This window comes from Pseudopodoces humilis, chromosome 24 (genome assembly GCF_049639895.1).
Source record: "Pseudopodoces humilis isolate 2021_Gansu_Grassland_sample_001 chromosome 24, ASM4963989v1, whole genome shotgun sequence".
Classification (NCBI taxonomy): Eukaryota; Metazoa; Chordata; class Aves; order Passeriformes; family Paridae; genus Pseudopodoces; species Pseudopodoces humilis.
Genome location: NC_142223.1, coordinates 4306760 through 4322444, shown reverse-complemented (window position 1 = coordinate 4322444; position 15685 = coordinate 4306760). Strand labels below are relative to the sequence as shown.

The 15685-nt window shown below is 47.5% G+C and overlaps 1 protein-coding gene across 2 annotated transcripts in view; it reads left to right on the top strand.

Moving 5' to 3' along the window:
* The window catches only part of PRDM16 (PR/SET domain 16), a 282440-nt gene that overhangs the window by 258279 nt on the left and 8476 nt on the right, over window positions 1–15685 (top strand). For both annotated transcript variants that reach the window (XM_088066579.1, XM_088066578.1), the window contains exons 9-12: window positions 1304–2705; window positions 6204–6291; window positions 10031–10200; window positions 11889–11966. In XM_088066579.1, the coding sequence (XP_087922705.1) occupies window positions 1304–2705; window positions 6204–6291; window positions 10031–10200; window positions 11889–11966 (1738 nt within the window). The remainder of the gene's footprint in view (window positions 1–1303; window positions 2706–6203; window positions 6292–10030; window positions 10201–11888; window positions 11967–15685) is intronic.

Here is a 15685-nt window from a genome sequence, read left to right as displayed (position 1 = left end):
TGGAGTGTCAGAACTTGCATTCTTGTCCTTGCCTGTCCAACCCCAAACAATGTCCTTCCCCTGCTTTGTCTCAGTTTCCCTGCTCACAAAAGGGTGATAACAGCAGTTCCCCGGGGGAAGGAGTATGTTAATTCACTACCACATTTATTCCCATGTTGAAAGAGGCACCAGATAATAAAAACTCACAATGTTTTGATGTGTAGAAAAGTTTGGGGTGGAATTTCTGTCTCGATTTGCCCTGTTTCTTCCACAGCAGCAAAGTCTGGAGGTGAAAAGGGGTCATAAAAATCCATGTTTTGAAAGCTTGGTATTTACAGGTCATTAAAGAAAACGCTGATGTGGCTTCAGTTAGCAGGGCAGGGGTGTTGGACTATTTAATGGATTAAAAAAAGAGATCCCAGCCCTGGCAGAAGGGGGCAGGGGATTTATAGAACATTCCCCCTGGAGGGGTTATGTACCACTGAGGGCATTAAGGAAGGACAGGTTTGATTAAATGAGGCAAAGTTCTTCTCCCTCCAGCCCTCCCTTCTTCCTGCCATGCTAGGACTAATGGGAAGCAGATGAACTGGGATAAATAGATCTTATAGTTTAAAAAGTATGATTAGGGCAGAGATATTCTGAGGGGACTGGAACATCTTCCCTGTGGATCTGAGCTGAGAGATTTGAAGCTGTTCAGCCTGGAGAAGGTTATGTGGAGTTCTCACAGCACCTTCCAGGATCTTAAGCAGCTACAAGAAGCTGGAGTGGGACTTTGGAGTGACAGGACAAGGGCGAACACATTCAGACTGAAAGAGGAGGAATTTAAGATGGATATACAGAAGAACTTCACCCTGTGGTGGTGGGGAGGCCCTGGCACAGGGTGCCCAGAGCAGCTGTGGCTGCCCCTGGATCCCTGGAAGTGTCCAAGGCCAGATTGGATGAGGGTTGGAACAACCTGGAATAGCAGAAGGTGTCCCTGCCCATGGCAGGGGGTGGAATGAGATGGGCTTTATGCCCCTCCTAACCAAACCATTCTGTGATTCCATGATTCTGAAAATTCCCCCAAACTTCGAGCAGAGGTAGCACATCCCCTCAGATTTCTGCAGAGCTGCTTCTTGAGAGATTCTCCAGGATGGGCTTAATCCAAAGGGAAAGGTGGTGATGTTCCTCTGCTGTCCCCGCTTCTCCCTTCGGGGAAGGGACATCCCAGGGACGGAGCAGACGGGGCGGTGTGGGGGTGGGCTGGTGAATCCTGTGGCGAATCCCTGCTGTTTTCCTGTTAATTTCATATCGCTTTTGTTGTTGGTTCCTGTTGATGCTTTAGGTGAGGTCTGTCACAAATCCTACACGCAGTTCTCCAACCTGTGCCGCCACAAGCGGATGCACGCGGACTGCCGCACCCAGATCAAGTGCAAGGACTGCGGGCAGATGTTCAGCACTACCTCCTCCCTCAACAAGCACCGGCGCTTCTGCGAGGGCAAGAACCATTACAGCCCCGCCGGCATCTTCGCCCCTGGCCTCCCCCTTACACCCACCTCCATGATGGACAAATCCAAGCCCTCTCCCAATCTCAACCACGCCAGCCTGGGCTTTAACGAGTATTTCCCATCCCGCCCGCACCCCGGTGGGCTCCCGTTCTCACCAGCCCCCCCAGCCTTCCCCACCCTCACTCCGGGATTCCCGGGGATTTTTCCACCTTCTCTGTACCCCAGGCCTCCCTTGTTACCACCCACGCAGCTGCTCAAAAGTCCCCTCAACCACACTCCAGACACGAAGCTCCCCAGTCCCCTTGGGAACCCGGCACTGCCGCTGATCTCTGCAGTGAGCAACAGCAACCAGGCCCCTTCAGGAGAGGAGAAATGTGAAAGCAGCCTGGAAAACTCCTACCTGGAGAAGCTAAAAGCCAGGAACAGTGACATGTCCGATGGCAGTGACTTTGAGGATGTCAATACAACCACGGGCACGGATCTGGACACCACGACTGGCACTGGCTCTGACCTGGACAGTGACGCAGAGAGTGACAGGGACAAAACGAAAGACAAGAGCAAACAAATGGAGACCAAGCCAGATTTTGTCAGCAGCTCAGTGTCTGCAAGTTCCACCAACACCACTAGCGACATCCCTCTCTTCTATTCTCAGCATTCCTTCTTTCCTCCCCCCGAGGAGCACCTGCTGCCCACCACAGGGGCAGCCAATGACTCTATTAAAGCTATTGCCTCCATCGCAGAGAAGTATTTTGGGCCTGGCTTTATGGGGATGCAGGAGAAAAAGATGGGTTCGCTCCCATATCATTCCATGTTCCCTTTCCAGTTCCTCCCCAATTTCCCCCACTCCCTCTACCCTTTCACGGAGCGGACCCTCAATCACAACTTGCTGGTCAAGGCAGAACCAAAGTCACCCAGGGACCTCCACAAAGTCGGCAGCACCAGCTCAGAGTCCCCCTTCGATCTCACCACGAAGCCAAAAGAGATTAAGCCAATCCTGCCGCCCCCCAAGGTCCTCCCACCCCCATCCTCAGGGGAGGAGCAGCCACTGGATCTGAGCATTGGCAACCGCATCCGAGCCAGCCAGAACGGAGGGAGAGAGCCACGGAAAAACCACATTTATGGGGAGAGGAAGCTGATGGCAAACGAGGTCTTACCTAAGATTTCCCAGTCCCAGCTGCCTCAGCAACCTTCCCTGCACTACGCTAAGCCATCACCCTTTTTCATGGACCCCATCTACAGGTATTAACATAACCCTGCCTTAAGCCTTTCCCTAACCAGCTCCTTTTCCAGCTGACACCACACCCTGAGGCAGGGGAGGATGCAGGTTGGTTGGGAACAGCAGTGAACATCTCCTGTTGTTGTTTGTACTTCTCTGACACATTGAATTTCCTGAATGGAAAGGGCTGAGTAATTCCAAGGAGCCCTCATAATCAATGTGTAAAGAACACATCCTTGTTTTGATAAAGAAGAAACTTGACCTATTTAAGGACTCTCCCACGAGCCATGCTAAGATGGCACTTCTGCTGGCAAAATTCCAGAGGTTTGATTTGATAAGAATGCAGAGTTCAGATTGCCTTGGAGCCCCGGGCTCTCATGGCTTGGGAATGAGTCAGGAGCCCTGGGAGCCTGGAAATGCAGCTCTCCCACTGGCTGACTTGAGGGCCTTTTGTGAGCCACTTCACCTTTCTTTCTCCCTCCCTCCCTTTTCCTTTCTAATGCCTTTTCTTGGGATTTTTCCATTCGGAGGAGCTGCTGGTGCAGACCCAACCTGCTGAAACATGTTACTCTTGGAGTAACAAGTACTGTGTAAACACATGGTAGTGTGTTACTACCCAGATCTCTCCCAGATACATTTCTCACAGATTTTTATTTCTTGGGAGATAACAAGGCCTTTCTGGTGTCACTTGAACAGATGGTTCTGAGGAGGGCTTGATGCGTTACGTCAGAATGAGCTGAACATGGAAGACGTGTGTAGAGCAGGCTGGGTGAAGTTATCCAAATGTCAGTTAAACTTCCAGAAGGAATCAATTCAGGAGGAAGTGAAAAGGGAAGACTTTGGTCTTTTGTTGCTTGAGAGCTTTTTATAAAAACTGTTCCAAAGGAAAACTATTATAACTTTGTGGTGAGGGTAATAGTAAATTTGTGTTACCCATCTGGGCATTGCCTTTGGATGAGGTGGACATGGCAGATTTGGTTTTTAACAAAGATGAAAAGGCACGTCCTGAACTAGTTTGATTTAAACATTAACACATCTAAATTAGCCATTACCATGTCTAAATGCTCCACAGCACCCAGCTGGATAGGTGTGCTTGGCCGGGAGCACTCCTGGATTCAGTTTGTGGAGGTGAATGCTTTGTCCTTGCACTCCTTGTGCTGAATGTGTGGTGATCCTTGCAATGCCCAGCCTGCTGTAAGGTTAATGGCTGTTCTTCTGCAGGATCTGCCATGTCCCTGGCACTGGAAAGCCTCAGAGCTACCGTGGTGTGATGGTGGGATGGGCGCTCAGAGGGCTGCGAGCACCACGACAGCCCAGATGTCACCGCCAGCCGTTGTTGCAAGGCTGATAACTGTGGGAAAAAGTGATGTCAGTGTCTGGCCAGGCCAAGGAGCTGTCGGCTGGGATGAGGATTAGTGAGCCCTCAGTGCTGGCTAAATGAGTGTCTCTGACTCTGCTAGCTCGCAGGGGTGACGTGCCACTACATGTCCACACCGTGACATCTGGGATGGGGATCAGAAGGTGCCATGTCCTGCCTGGCACCCACCATGGCCATCTCCTCCTGGAGAAATCAGGCAGGGTGTGAATGGTGTTTGTAAAAAGTACTCCTGGGGGGAAAAAACAAAATACAATAAATGGGATAGAAAGGCAAAAGAATCCATGTAGGGTCCTGCCACCTTTGGGCATTCTCAGCAGGAATGCTGAAATAACACGGCTTGGAAAAGCCGCTGCCAATTAAAACAGTGGCCTCGGGAAAACCATAAAGGCCCAGAAGACAGATGGACATGAAGGATGGGGGCATCGTTTGCTGCATTCCATGGGATGCACATAGTTTTAGTCATGTGTTAAAATAGAAAGTCAGCGGTGGCGTTGCTGGCGAATCAGACTTCTGATGTAATGAACGAAACAGCCCAGCTTCCATGTCCCAGCTTGAAAAATATGGAAATATTTTGTTTCTAAACTTCCCTTTATCAGACTCTCTCACATCATTTGGCTCCTTCATTTTTTTCTCCCAAAGGCCACTTAAATCCTTGACATTTTCTCCTGGTGATATAATTTAATGCGGCCAGACAGTCTGAAATGGGGGCAGTTTTTAGCTCAGCCTGTGGGGGTGACGTTCTCAGGCACTGGGCTGAAACTATTGGCTTAATCCTCCAGGCACTGCGGAGTTCAGCTCTGACGGGGATATTTGGACCTTGTGTTTCCATTCCCGGTGCTGGGAGATGGCAGAGCTGGGGAAATGCTGTCAATTCACCAGATTTTACACATGTGGAGCAGGCAGGGCTCTCCCAAGATGTCTCTGCTAGGATCAGGGATGTTCCCTTGGGCATTTCAGTGCCTCATGAAGAAAAAAGTTGTGCTGGTCAAGGGGGGCCCAGGGAGCAACTTTTTACTTATTCTTTGGTTTTTCTAGCAACTCAGACCCATAAAAGCACGTACCTTCCAAAGCCCCCTAATTCTGACTGTGTTTCCAATCCAGCTCTTGTCTCTCCCTCTTCCCAAGAAGAATTAAATGCAGATTAAGCACAGTTCGCTAACTGCACTCGGCAAGGCTCCTCTTTAAACTCTTTGGTAATTTGATCCACACACCAATCAGCTGAAATGTAGCTAAAATAATTTGCTCTCAATTTTTGCTGGACTAATGTAGTTAAAATCACTCTTACTCTTGGATTTCTGCTGGTTTAGCTGGATGGACTCAATTCCAGCCATTTAAAGATGCAGCTGTGTTTGTTGGAGTTACTTCCTCAACACTTTTTTCCCTTAGAGAACATCTCAGTTTGTCTTTTTGGTGATTCCACACCTCTGTTTCCCTGCAAATAGAGTATTTTGTGGAAGCAAAGCCAATATTTTAAAAAATAGGAACCTCACTTTAGGGTCATTTCTGCGTCTCAGATGCTTAAACATGAAATATTTGTTTGGATCAAGGTGATATCAGAAGAACTTGGGTTTCTGAGACACTTCAGAATTCTCCCACCAGTCCCTAACTTTTTAAATTGTTGTCCACATGGGCTTGCCAAAGAAACTCAATGCAAATTACGTCTCAGCTGCGAGGGAGGAAACAAATATGAAACACCTAATGATTTCAGCACGCTTGGGGCTGCAGAGTCTGGGCCAGTGTTAACTCTTCAGATAAATGCAAACTCTCAAAGAGAATTTTTTTTTTCTATGTGGGGGCTGCCTGCTGTGGACCCTAGAGCTTCTCCTGCTGAGACAGTTTTGCTCTAAATACAGGGTTTTCCATGACATTTATAAAGGTTTATAAACCACTGCAGCAGAGCAGCAGCAAAATGTTTTCTTAGTCATCAGCCTGAAAGCTAAAAAAATACTGCCCAAAGGAGGGGATTTGTGTTCGTGTTGTTTCCAGCCCTTTCTGTGGCACAACTGTGCATCAGAATCTGTAGTGTCCTGGAGAAGGGGGTGGAAGAGGTTTGTGTAAGAAAATAACCTTGTGTGTAATTTAAGCACAGTGTGGCTGCGTGGGGCTCCCTGTGAGGTATGTAACCCTCTGTGTTGTTGTCCAGCAGGGTGGAGAAGCGGAAGGTGACAGACCCCGTGGGTGCCCTCAAGGAGAAGTACCTGCGACCCTCCCCGCTGCTTTTTCACCCCCAGGTAAAAGCAGTGACACTGTCGTGTGCTGATGGGATGCTGGGGGGGAGCTGGTACACACTGGGATCACTGGGATCAGACTGCTCCTCATCCAAGCCCCTGACTGGAAATTCCACTGTTTTCCACCAGTTCCTTCCAGACACATTTAATTCACAGTTTGAGGATGATGGCAGTTGTGTCTTGCTGTTTCCTTTGTATTACCAGAAAAACAGGGATGCGGTCTGGGCAGCTCATAGTCTCTGCCCACCTCCCCTTCCACAGCCCAGAATGCCTGCGTGGTTCTTCCTTTGGGAACACCTGGGGGAGGCCATTTGCAGTGGTACAAGTGGAGGACTGCCCAGCCCCAAGGCATTTTCTACCTTTCTGAATTTCCCACATCATGAGGAGTGTGTGGAAGTGCTGGGCAGTGGGTTCAGCCATGCTGCTCCAAAGGCGTGTGACAGTCCCCAGCTATCCCTGTCCCTCCTGCTGTGCCCAGGCTGGGATCCCAGTTCTGTGGTCCTCATTGTGCTCTCCTTTATATTCACAAGCATTGTTCTCCCCTGATAATGTTTCCCACCTTAGATAAATAACTCGCAGGTTTGTGAAACCTGGGTCCTGGTTGCTTTCACAGCTAAACTTAGTTCCCGCATTGTTTCTCACCAGCCTCAGAGTTTGGTTAATAACTTCCCCTGATTTTTCCTTCATCCAGGCTGGATAATGGTGACAGGCTGGCCAGGAACATCCTGTGTTTGTGTGAGTTAGAATAGTGGGGATATCTGCCTGTAAAGAATCTGATAGCAGGGAGGAGCCAGAGTGGCAAAGCAACCCAAGGAGACGATGAGAAACATTCAGACCCCAAGCAGGAGCAAGCTCTGGGTGGAAGGTTGTTAACATTGTTCCCGAAATCCTGACCACGTCCTCTTCCCATGGCAGTGAAAAGATCTGGAAGGTCTGGTTATCTCTAACAGCTTATCACACAGAATAGCCTCAAATTTACAATCACTCCAGCCCAAAGCTTCCTGATAACTGATTTTTAATAAGGCGGGCGCTGGATTCAGATCACTTGATCTGGAGAGGCACCGTTCCCATGCTGCAGTCAGTCAGGTATTCCAGACACAGCAAAGGAGCACGGGTTATTTGTTCCAGATTATGGGAGAATTGTACCACCAGATCCCCTTCCAGTATTATCATAGAATCACGGAATAACCTGAGCTGGAAGGATCATCTAGTCCAACCTGTGCCCTGCACAGGACACCCCAACAATTCCACCCTGTGTCTGGCAGCTCTGGCAGCCATGGGGCCATGACCATTCCCTGGATCCAGCATTGCTAAGAATTGGATCTTTTCCTAAAAAATCACATTTTCAGGGTTCCTGCTTCTGCTTTCTTCATTAGGACCAATGTTCCTGTGCCTGGTCAGTCAGAGTCACGTTCTACCCAGGCTTTTCTCACTCCAAACATGAGTCTGGTCTCAGCCTTTTCCTCTGTGACTAATCCCCAGCTCTCTTGGAGTGCCCTCACTGGGATGTGATGAAGCCAGAAGATGTGATAAAAGCATTCAGGAGATATTTCCTCTCTCAAAATTAATTTCAGGCAACTCTTATTTCTTAGCCAGTCATTGGCAGAAGTTCCTTTGCTCTCTGCTGGGAGTTTTCCTACATTGTCTATTCCAAATGAAACTCTGGACAACATAAATAACCAGTGTAACTTTTTGATAACTTAATGGAAAGCCTTTCCTCACCTGTTAAGTTTCTTTTCTTCCCCCTTTCTGTTTTATTATAACCAGGCTGTTGTTCCCTAAATAGCAAAGTGCCTTTGCCACTGGAGAGGCCGTGGCCAGTGTTTAGAATTTTAAAATCAGCCTACGGCTCTCAAGCCAGTAAATATCTCTGACTAAGTGCCTAAAGAACAGGGCACAACAAAGGAGAGCTCCAGGTACCTCGGCGAAGGGCTGAGAGCTCGGCTCTGAAAGGTCCAGAGAGCTTTTTAACGTGATGGTTTTGTTGCATGACTGGCAGCTGGGGCAGAGCTGGTGCTGTAAATGATCAAGTAACCTTTTCAAGTGGCTGGTGCTAAGTATTACTTACTATTTATCATGGGCTGGGAGCCTCCAGCTAAGGGGCTGTGGATCTATTATCGGGAAATGGGGGTTACTACTCCTCTTTTTTACAGCTTATGAGTGCTTGTCAGCCCTCCACAATGTCTTCAGGGGTGATTAAGACAACTTTTTTTTCATAGCCGTATATTTTTAAACAATATCTTGGCTCTCTTCCCCCTCTACCCCCCCACTTCTAAAGCCCAGTTTAATAAAGTGTAAACGTGCAAAAGGTCAGCCCTTCCTGTACAATTGAGCATCTCAGGGTGATGTATGGCTTCCTACTGCCTTCCGCTCCTTGCTGCTGCCCCGGCTGCCTCCGCAGCTCCCGCCTGTCCCGGTGATGTCAGCGCAGCCAGGAGGCAGCTTTATTGCTGCCTTGTTTGTTTTATCCCTCTTTTCTGCCCCTGGTATCTCCAAAGTGCTCTCAGGAGTGCACAAAGCTGGACGTCAGAAAAGTCGGCGTCGTCCTCTGAGCTGCATTGCTCCCTTGGACTTGGATTTCCTGTTGTTCTGTAATGAAAGTAAAAGTGCTGGTTTTTAGGCAGGATTTTTATGCAGATGTATTTTTTCCTTTTTTGCACATAGTCCAGCTTTATATTTTCCTTTTTTGCTTTTCCCTTCTCCTGTATCTCCAGGGTTTTCTCTTTCTCCCTCTTTCTGGTGTGGTGTTTAATCTCGTGTCTGTGGGAACATGGCCAAATCACACAAACTAAATCTGATAAAGCATCCAGGGACATTTTGCTTGGTGTCCCAGCTTGAGGCCTGCATGCCAGCTGCTCCCATCCCAGAGGGATGTGTAGGTGTTGCCCCTCCTGACTGTAACTCACCCAGCCACCACTCACATCCAGGAGTTTGGCTGGAGCTCCCTTTCACTCCAGGAAACTCAGCCATCTCCCACCCATCCTTCCATCACCTTTAGGAGTTGCTGAACCTTTCCTACCCATAATTAAAGTGTTGGCCTCTTCACCAGGCAAGCTTCCTGTGGACCCACTCCATTCTGAGCCTGATCCCAACTCGTCTTCTTCCCAGCTGCTCCCTCTTCACCCTTCAGCCTCAGCCTCTCCTCTCTCAGCTCCCTGAGCAGCCACTGCACATCTCTCCCACTCCACTTTGGCCAGGATTCTCCTGCTTTGGGCACAAAACTTCCCTGTTTCCCCTCTCCTGGAGTTGTGTCCCTGCCTGCCCACCCACCACTCACTGCCCTGTTCCTCCAAGCCCCCAGGATGCTGTAGGAGATATCAGACCTCCCTCTTCCCAGACTTTGGTTTGGTCTTGGGTGCTGAGATCTAACTCAGGCATCTGCCCATGGTGTTTAGTTTCAGTGTTATCCTGGTAAAAATGGATGTCTCAGCATATTCTGAGATAATTTTTGATCTGGAGTGCTGAAAGTGAGCACATGCACACTGCAGAAAGTGAACATGTGCTCATTTCAGGGACCTAAATGCCTGACTTTACCAGTTGTGCCTTTCCTGCTTTCTCCATGACCAATACACTACTCCTGTTTTTCCTGGCTGGATTCAGTGGCTCCATTTCCCACTGTGCCTCCAGCTTCCAAGAAAACCAACACCAGCAGGAAGTTTTGCCCAACCAAAACTGTTTCATGCATCAGATCTTGCCCTTCCCAGGGATTTTTCTGACAGGAGCTATCTCCTTGTCCTTGCAGATGTCAGCCATCGAGACAATGACGGAGAAACTGGAGAGCTTTGCAGCCATGAAGGCAGACTCTGGCTCATCCCTGCAGCCCCTTCCCCACCACCCCTTCAATTTCCGATCGCCGCCACCCACGCTCTCCGACCCCATCCTGCGCAAGGGCAAGGAGCGCTACACCTGCAGGTGAGCCAGGCATCCCATGGCATCCACACTGAGCCCCAGGGTGTGGAAACATCCTGGGCTGTGGAAATACCTCAGGATGTGCCATCCACAGCTGGGGAGCTGCGCTGGGCACCAGCACAGAGAGGAGCAGCTCCACACCAACATCTCCGCCAGGAGGGAAAACAAGGAGCGGCGGAATTAGAGCAGAGCTGGGATGACTAATTCCCTCTGAAATAGCTTGTTTTGTCTGGTAGGAAATCAGTATCTTCTGTTTGCTTTGTAATTTTTAATAACTTTGGGAGCAGATCTGGAGACTCTCAAGCAAACCCAACTCCCCAGGCCAAGTCTCTGGCGTGCGGCGGTGAACGACGCTGTTCCCAATGCCAGTCCCAGCTACATCCAACCTCAGCTATGAAAAAATGATTGAATTTTAAAAAATGGCATGCAGGAAACAACTTTTTCAAACAGTTCTATCCACAGAACTGCTCACATACCCATCCAGCTCCAAATTGGAGCAGATTGAGGGTATTTAATAATAAACCTCTGTGTGCTGTCATAGTTTTACCTGAAGGCTCTTGTGGTGGCTCCTGCTGAGGGGATTTTTTGGGTGCAGAATGTGGGTACAAACTTTGGCTGATGTGTCTCTTATGTTCAACTTTGCCACAAGAGCTGTGGGCTCGGATTTCAGTTGAGTATTTAGAAATTTGAGGTTTCTACTTAAAAAATGGACTAAATTTAAATTTTAGATGCACTCTAACAAGTTAACATTTGGATTTCCATTGCTGGGGAACACTCAAATTAACTGTTCATCTTCAGGACAGCTGAATGTCTCTGAAATAAGGAAAGTCTGCCATAGTTTCCTCCTATAACAGTTTTCATAGTCACCGAGCGCAGCCCCTCATCCTTAGGTCTATATTTCCCAATTAGTGTTTTTATTTATACCTTTTTGATTTTACTGTGAACTGGATTTATTGGGAAACACAATTCCTTCCTTTATTAATTTCCTATGGCTGCATATTCTTGCTCTAAGCAGCCTGTCAGCCTCCCTAGCACAGTGCTGCAGCCTTTATCTAGAGAAAATTCTGTGAATTCCAAGGATGAGAGAGCAGATTCCATATGATGAGCACATCAACGGGGCTATAAAGGAGATGCAGAAACATCTCAAGTGCCAATCTGCCCAGGCAGTGATTAAACCCTCTGTACCCTGATGCAGGAATGCTGTAGTTAAACCATGTCTTCAAGTGCCATGTCCACACTTCTTTTGAACACTTCCAGGGATAGTGACTCCACCACCTCCCTGGGCATCCCATTCCAACGTCTGACAAGCCTTTCTGTGAAAAAATTTCCAAACATCCAATCTAAACCTCCTCTGGTGCAATTTGAGGCTGTTTCCTATTGTCCTGTCCCTCGTCCCGCGGGAGCAGAGCCCGACCCCACCTGGCTGCACGCTCCTGTCAGGGTAGGAGTGAGGAGATTCTTCCTGATCTTCCTTTTCTCCAGGATGAGTCCTCACAGCTCCCTCAGCTGCTCCTGGTGCTCTGATGTCAGCACAGTGACCCCTGAAACCCTGGGGTGGGGGATTTGTCCTCCCCTTTGCCCCCCTCAGACACATGAGGGGATTTGGGGAGCGGTGTCAGAACGAGGGGTGCAGGTTGTGCTGTGGCATCCATGGGCTCTCCTGATGGTTTCCTCTGGCTCTCCCTGTCCAGGTACTGTGGCAAGATCTTCCCACGCTCAGCCAACCTGACAAGACATCTGCGGACACACACTGGGGAGCAGCCTTACAGGTGATGTTGTCCCCCATAAAAAACCCTTTCCCAAACACTCCTCACTCACCACTCTGGTATCCCTCCCCTCCTCTCTCTCTAAAATTCTGTGCCAGCAGAATACCACAGGCCTGGAGCATTACACAGAGTGATTCATAGGATTGTATATTATGTGTACCAGCCAAAAATAATCAGGCTTGGCAGCTCGAAGATAGACACTTAACTTATATTTAGATGTATGCTGGCAAATGAGGGCTCTGATTTGCAGTGTTGTTTCACACTCACGTTAACCATTCATCTCAAGGACAGCTGAAGGTGCTGAATGGCTCTGAAATTCAGGCTGGTTAGAAGGGCTTGCCAGGACCTTCACTTCTGGGACTAGTCTGGTTGGTTTTTTTTCTTTTCTTAATGCACATCAGAGGTGCCTGGGGTAGGGGAATCAAAAATACGAAGGCAAGAAAAAACCTGTCAATTTACCTGCCTTAAAAATGAATTTTGGTAGTGTCTGAGCTTAAATCAGAGAGTTTAAAAGGAGAGCTGGGATGGGGGGATTCACACAGAGTCTCACACATTTGTAAGTGTTTAAGGTAGAAGGCTGAGTTATTTTCTGTTAGCAGGGGACAAGGTGATGTGATTTTGATGCTTCAGTGTGCACAGGGACAGTGTCCCAGCCCAGTGCGTTCTGCGGCTCCCGCCCAAGTCAGGGCTTTAAATGTGAATAAAACTTGCCAGAAATATATGTAATATGTGTGCCTAGGTATATAAATAACTATTTCTCATGGAAATCTTTTCCCCCAGCATTTTCTCCCAGTGCGTTACAAGCAGTTTCAAAAAACTTGGGGGAAAAAATGCCCTTTTTTTGTTTGAATGAGGTCCAGAAATGAGCAAACCTGAAGGAATGATGCATCGAGAGCTCGCTGCAAATCAAGCCTTATGTTTGCCATGATGTGAGGCAGTGTTTTGCAGGTTGTCAAACAATGGTAACAATTCCATTTCATTTTGGGTAGCTGATATTGCAGCATTTCATACACAGCCATAAGTTCACAGCAAAGCAAATAGAGCAGTTATTAAATAAAGAGAAACACAAATTTATGAGCAGCAAAAGGCCATGTGGTCAAATACATCACATTTTTATGCTCAGTTTAACCTAAGAATTGACTCTCCCACATTGTAATCCCTGCTACGCTGAGAATCACATTTATTTTCCATCCAGCATTTTTAGTGTAGACATTAGGTAAATTTAAAATACAGCACCCTCCCCCCACCAAAGCAGACATATATTTTGGACCCATTCCCTGCTGTGATGTTTGGGGTTGTGTTATTTGATATGCCTGAAAGGGCCCTGTGTGTTCCCTGTCCACTGCAACGCTCGCTCCCGATTATTCCAAGATCGTTAGTTCAGTTTTCTTCCAAAAAAGGAGACTTGCAACTTAACAAAGGTTAGGAAAATAAAGATTTATTTGATCTGGTCTTCTCCCAGAAAATAGCCTGTGTGGGTTTTTTAGAGGTCTGACTCCTGGACAATGTTGCATTCTAACAGCACTCCGGAGAGCCGGGGCTGCGTTTACAGACGAGCTTTAATTATCATTGATTTGCTTTTCCTCTCTGAGAACTGAAATTTGCAGCTTTGGCAGCCAGGCTTGTTTTGAAAGCTTGGGTTTTAAGTGCTGGCTTCAGGCAGGTAAAAGGAGGTTGCTGACTTCTCAGTGTTTTACTGTTGTCTCCTTTGCAACTTTGCTTTTGATTGTTTAATTTATTTCTTTTGCCCTTCCCTATATAAAAATATATTTATAGATAATAATTTAAATAGTAATCCAAATGTTAATCCAAATATTAATTACTATGTTCTTAAAGGCAACAGGCCAGAAAATAAGGTGTTTTGGGTTTGATTCCTGACGGCCACTGATTAAGTGATGGGTTTTTTTGGAGATTTTTTGGGTGTGACTATGAAGTCATTCAAACTTCTTTAGTGTGTAATTATGTATAAAGTAGGAATTAATAGCAAATGAGCAATAAGGAGGCAGATTCTTTTTATAAAAGGAAAATGCAACATGTTTTCTGAAAAGCAATAAATACCTGGTGATGCATTTCTTAAAAATCAAGTGATTTGAAAACACTCGAGCCCCTGTGCCGTACAGTGAAATTCAACATGTTTCTTTTCACTCTTTTTTTGTTTTTTCCTGCACCAAACCCAAAATTCAGGACTATGTATTTCAGAATTCAGTGATAAAAAGGCCCTTGGAGGCCTCGTGTCCTGTTATCTGCATTAAGCTGGAACTCACAGCCGCAGTTGTTATCTACCATGTCACCTAATTGCATAGTTCAATAAATATTGAAGATATTTCTCATTTTCTGGTTTTCAAAATGCAGCCTGAGCTCACCCCTGCTATAAATGCACTTGAGGCTGAGGAGTCATTCTGAGGGAGAGTTGCTGTCCATGTGGTTTTTTGTTTTTTTCTGCAATTCTGTCTCTTCAGCTCACACTGATCAATGCAAAACTGAGTGGGAGGGACTCAGGAATTCCTCCCCACATTCCCAGCGATTGCTCCCTGCTTTCTCCCGTGTTATCCCAGGTACCGGAGCTCCTTCAGCTCCCAGGATTTCCTGTCAGAGCTCCCCAGCTCCAGCCCAGGCTCCTTCCTTGCTGTCCCTCCCTCCCACTTGGGATGTTTTCAGCCCTTGAAGCTGATAAGGGAGAAGCTTTGTCGGGCTGTTTGCAAAGCAAATACCGCTGCCTTTGAGTTTTATTCTGCTCCTCCCTCACTGTTCACCCCTTTCCCTGAATTTAAGCTGGTTCCTCTGCCTGGGCCATTTATTTAGATTAAAACCAGCAGAGCTCCCAGCACCGACCCCTCTGGGACCACAAATAACACCGGACATCTCCCTCATCCCTTTGCTCCCAGGCATTTGCTGCTCCTTCCCAGTGCCCCTCTGGTTCTTATTTTTTTAACAAGCTCTTTATCCCTCCCCATTCCCGACCCTGGATCCACATAGCTCATGGTTAGGGCGAGGACCTGTCACAGGGAACTTTTCAAAGGCTTCCTGAACATCTAAATAAATGGACGTGGAGGAGGCCGGGTCGTTCCTGCCTTGGGCGTGTGAGAGCTGCCTTTGAATGCCTGGAGCTGCTCCTAGAGGTGATGGCAGGGACAGCCAGGCTGGGAACATGGGTTATCCTGATGCCCACTGTGCCAGGTATTCCCTGTGCCAGGTATTCCCTGTGCCAGGTATTCCCTGTGCCAGGTATTCCCTGTGCCAGGTATTCCCTGTGCCAGGTATTCCTTATGCCAAGCACTGGGACACACACAAAAAAGTGGTTTTTAGGAGCTGGTGAGGACAGGCACGGAGAGAAAACCCCTGGCATCAGCAAGGATGAGAAAGGGGCTCCTGGTCTAAGCTGGACAAAACCACTCATTAAAATCCCATGGAATAGCAGGGATATTGGCAGGTTTGGATATTGCAGTTTGCTGGAGTGCTGAACAGGAATCTGAGAGCAAATTCCTTGGTGCTGGAAATCTGTGTTTAACTCTCCTCATAGAAACTGTGATTGTTCTTGCTGATGTTCAAATAACTTCTTGTTTTCTAGAGTTATTTGTGGGTTTTTGGAAAAAAAAAAAAAAAAAAGGGAAAACGAAAGACTTTAGAAGTCAGGAAATGCTGTGGTTTAAAAAGGGTCTTTTGCTCTCTCCCTTGGTTAATCCTAAAAAAGGCCCATTATTTGAAATGTCTTCATTCTTGTT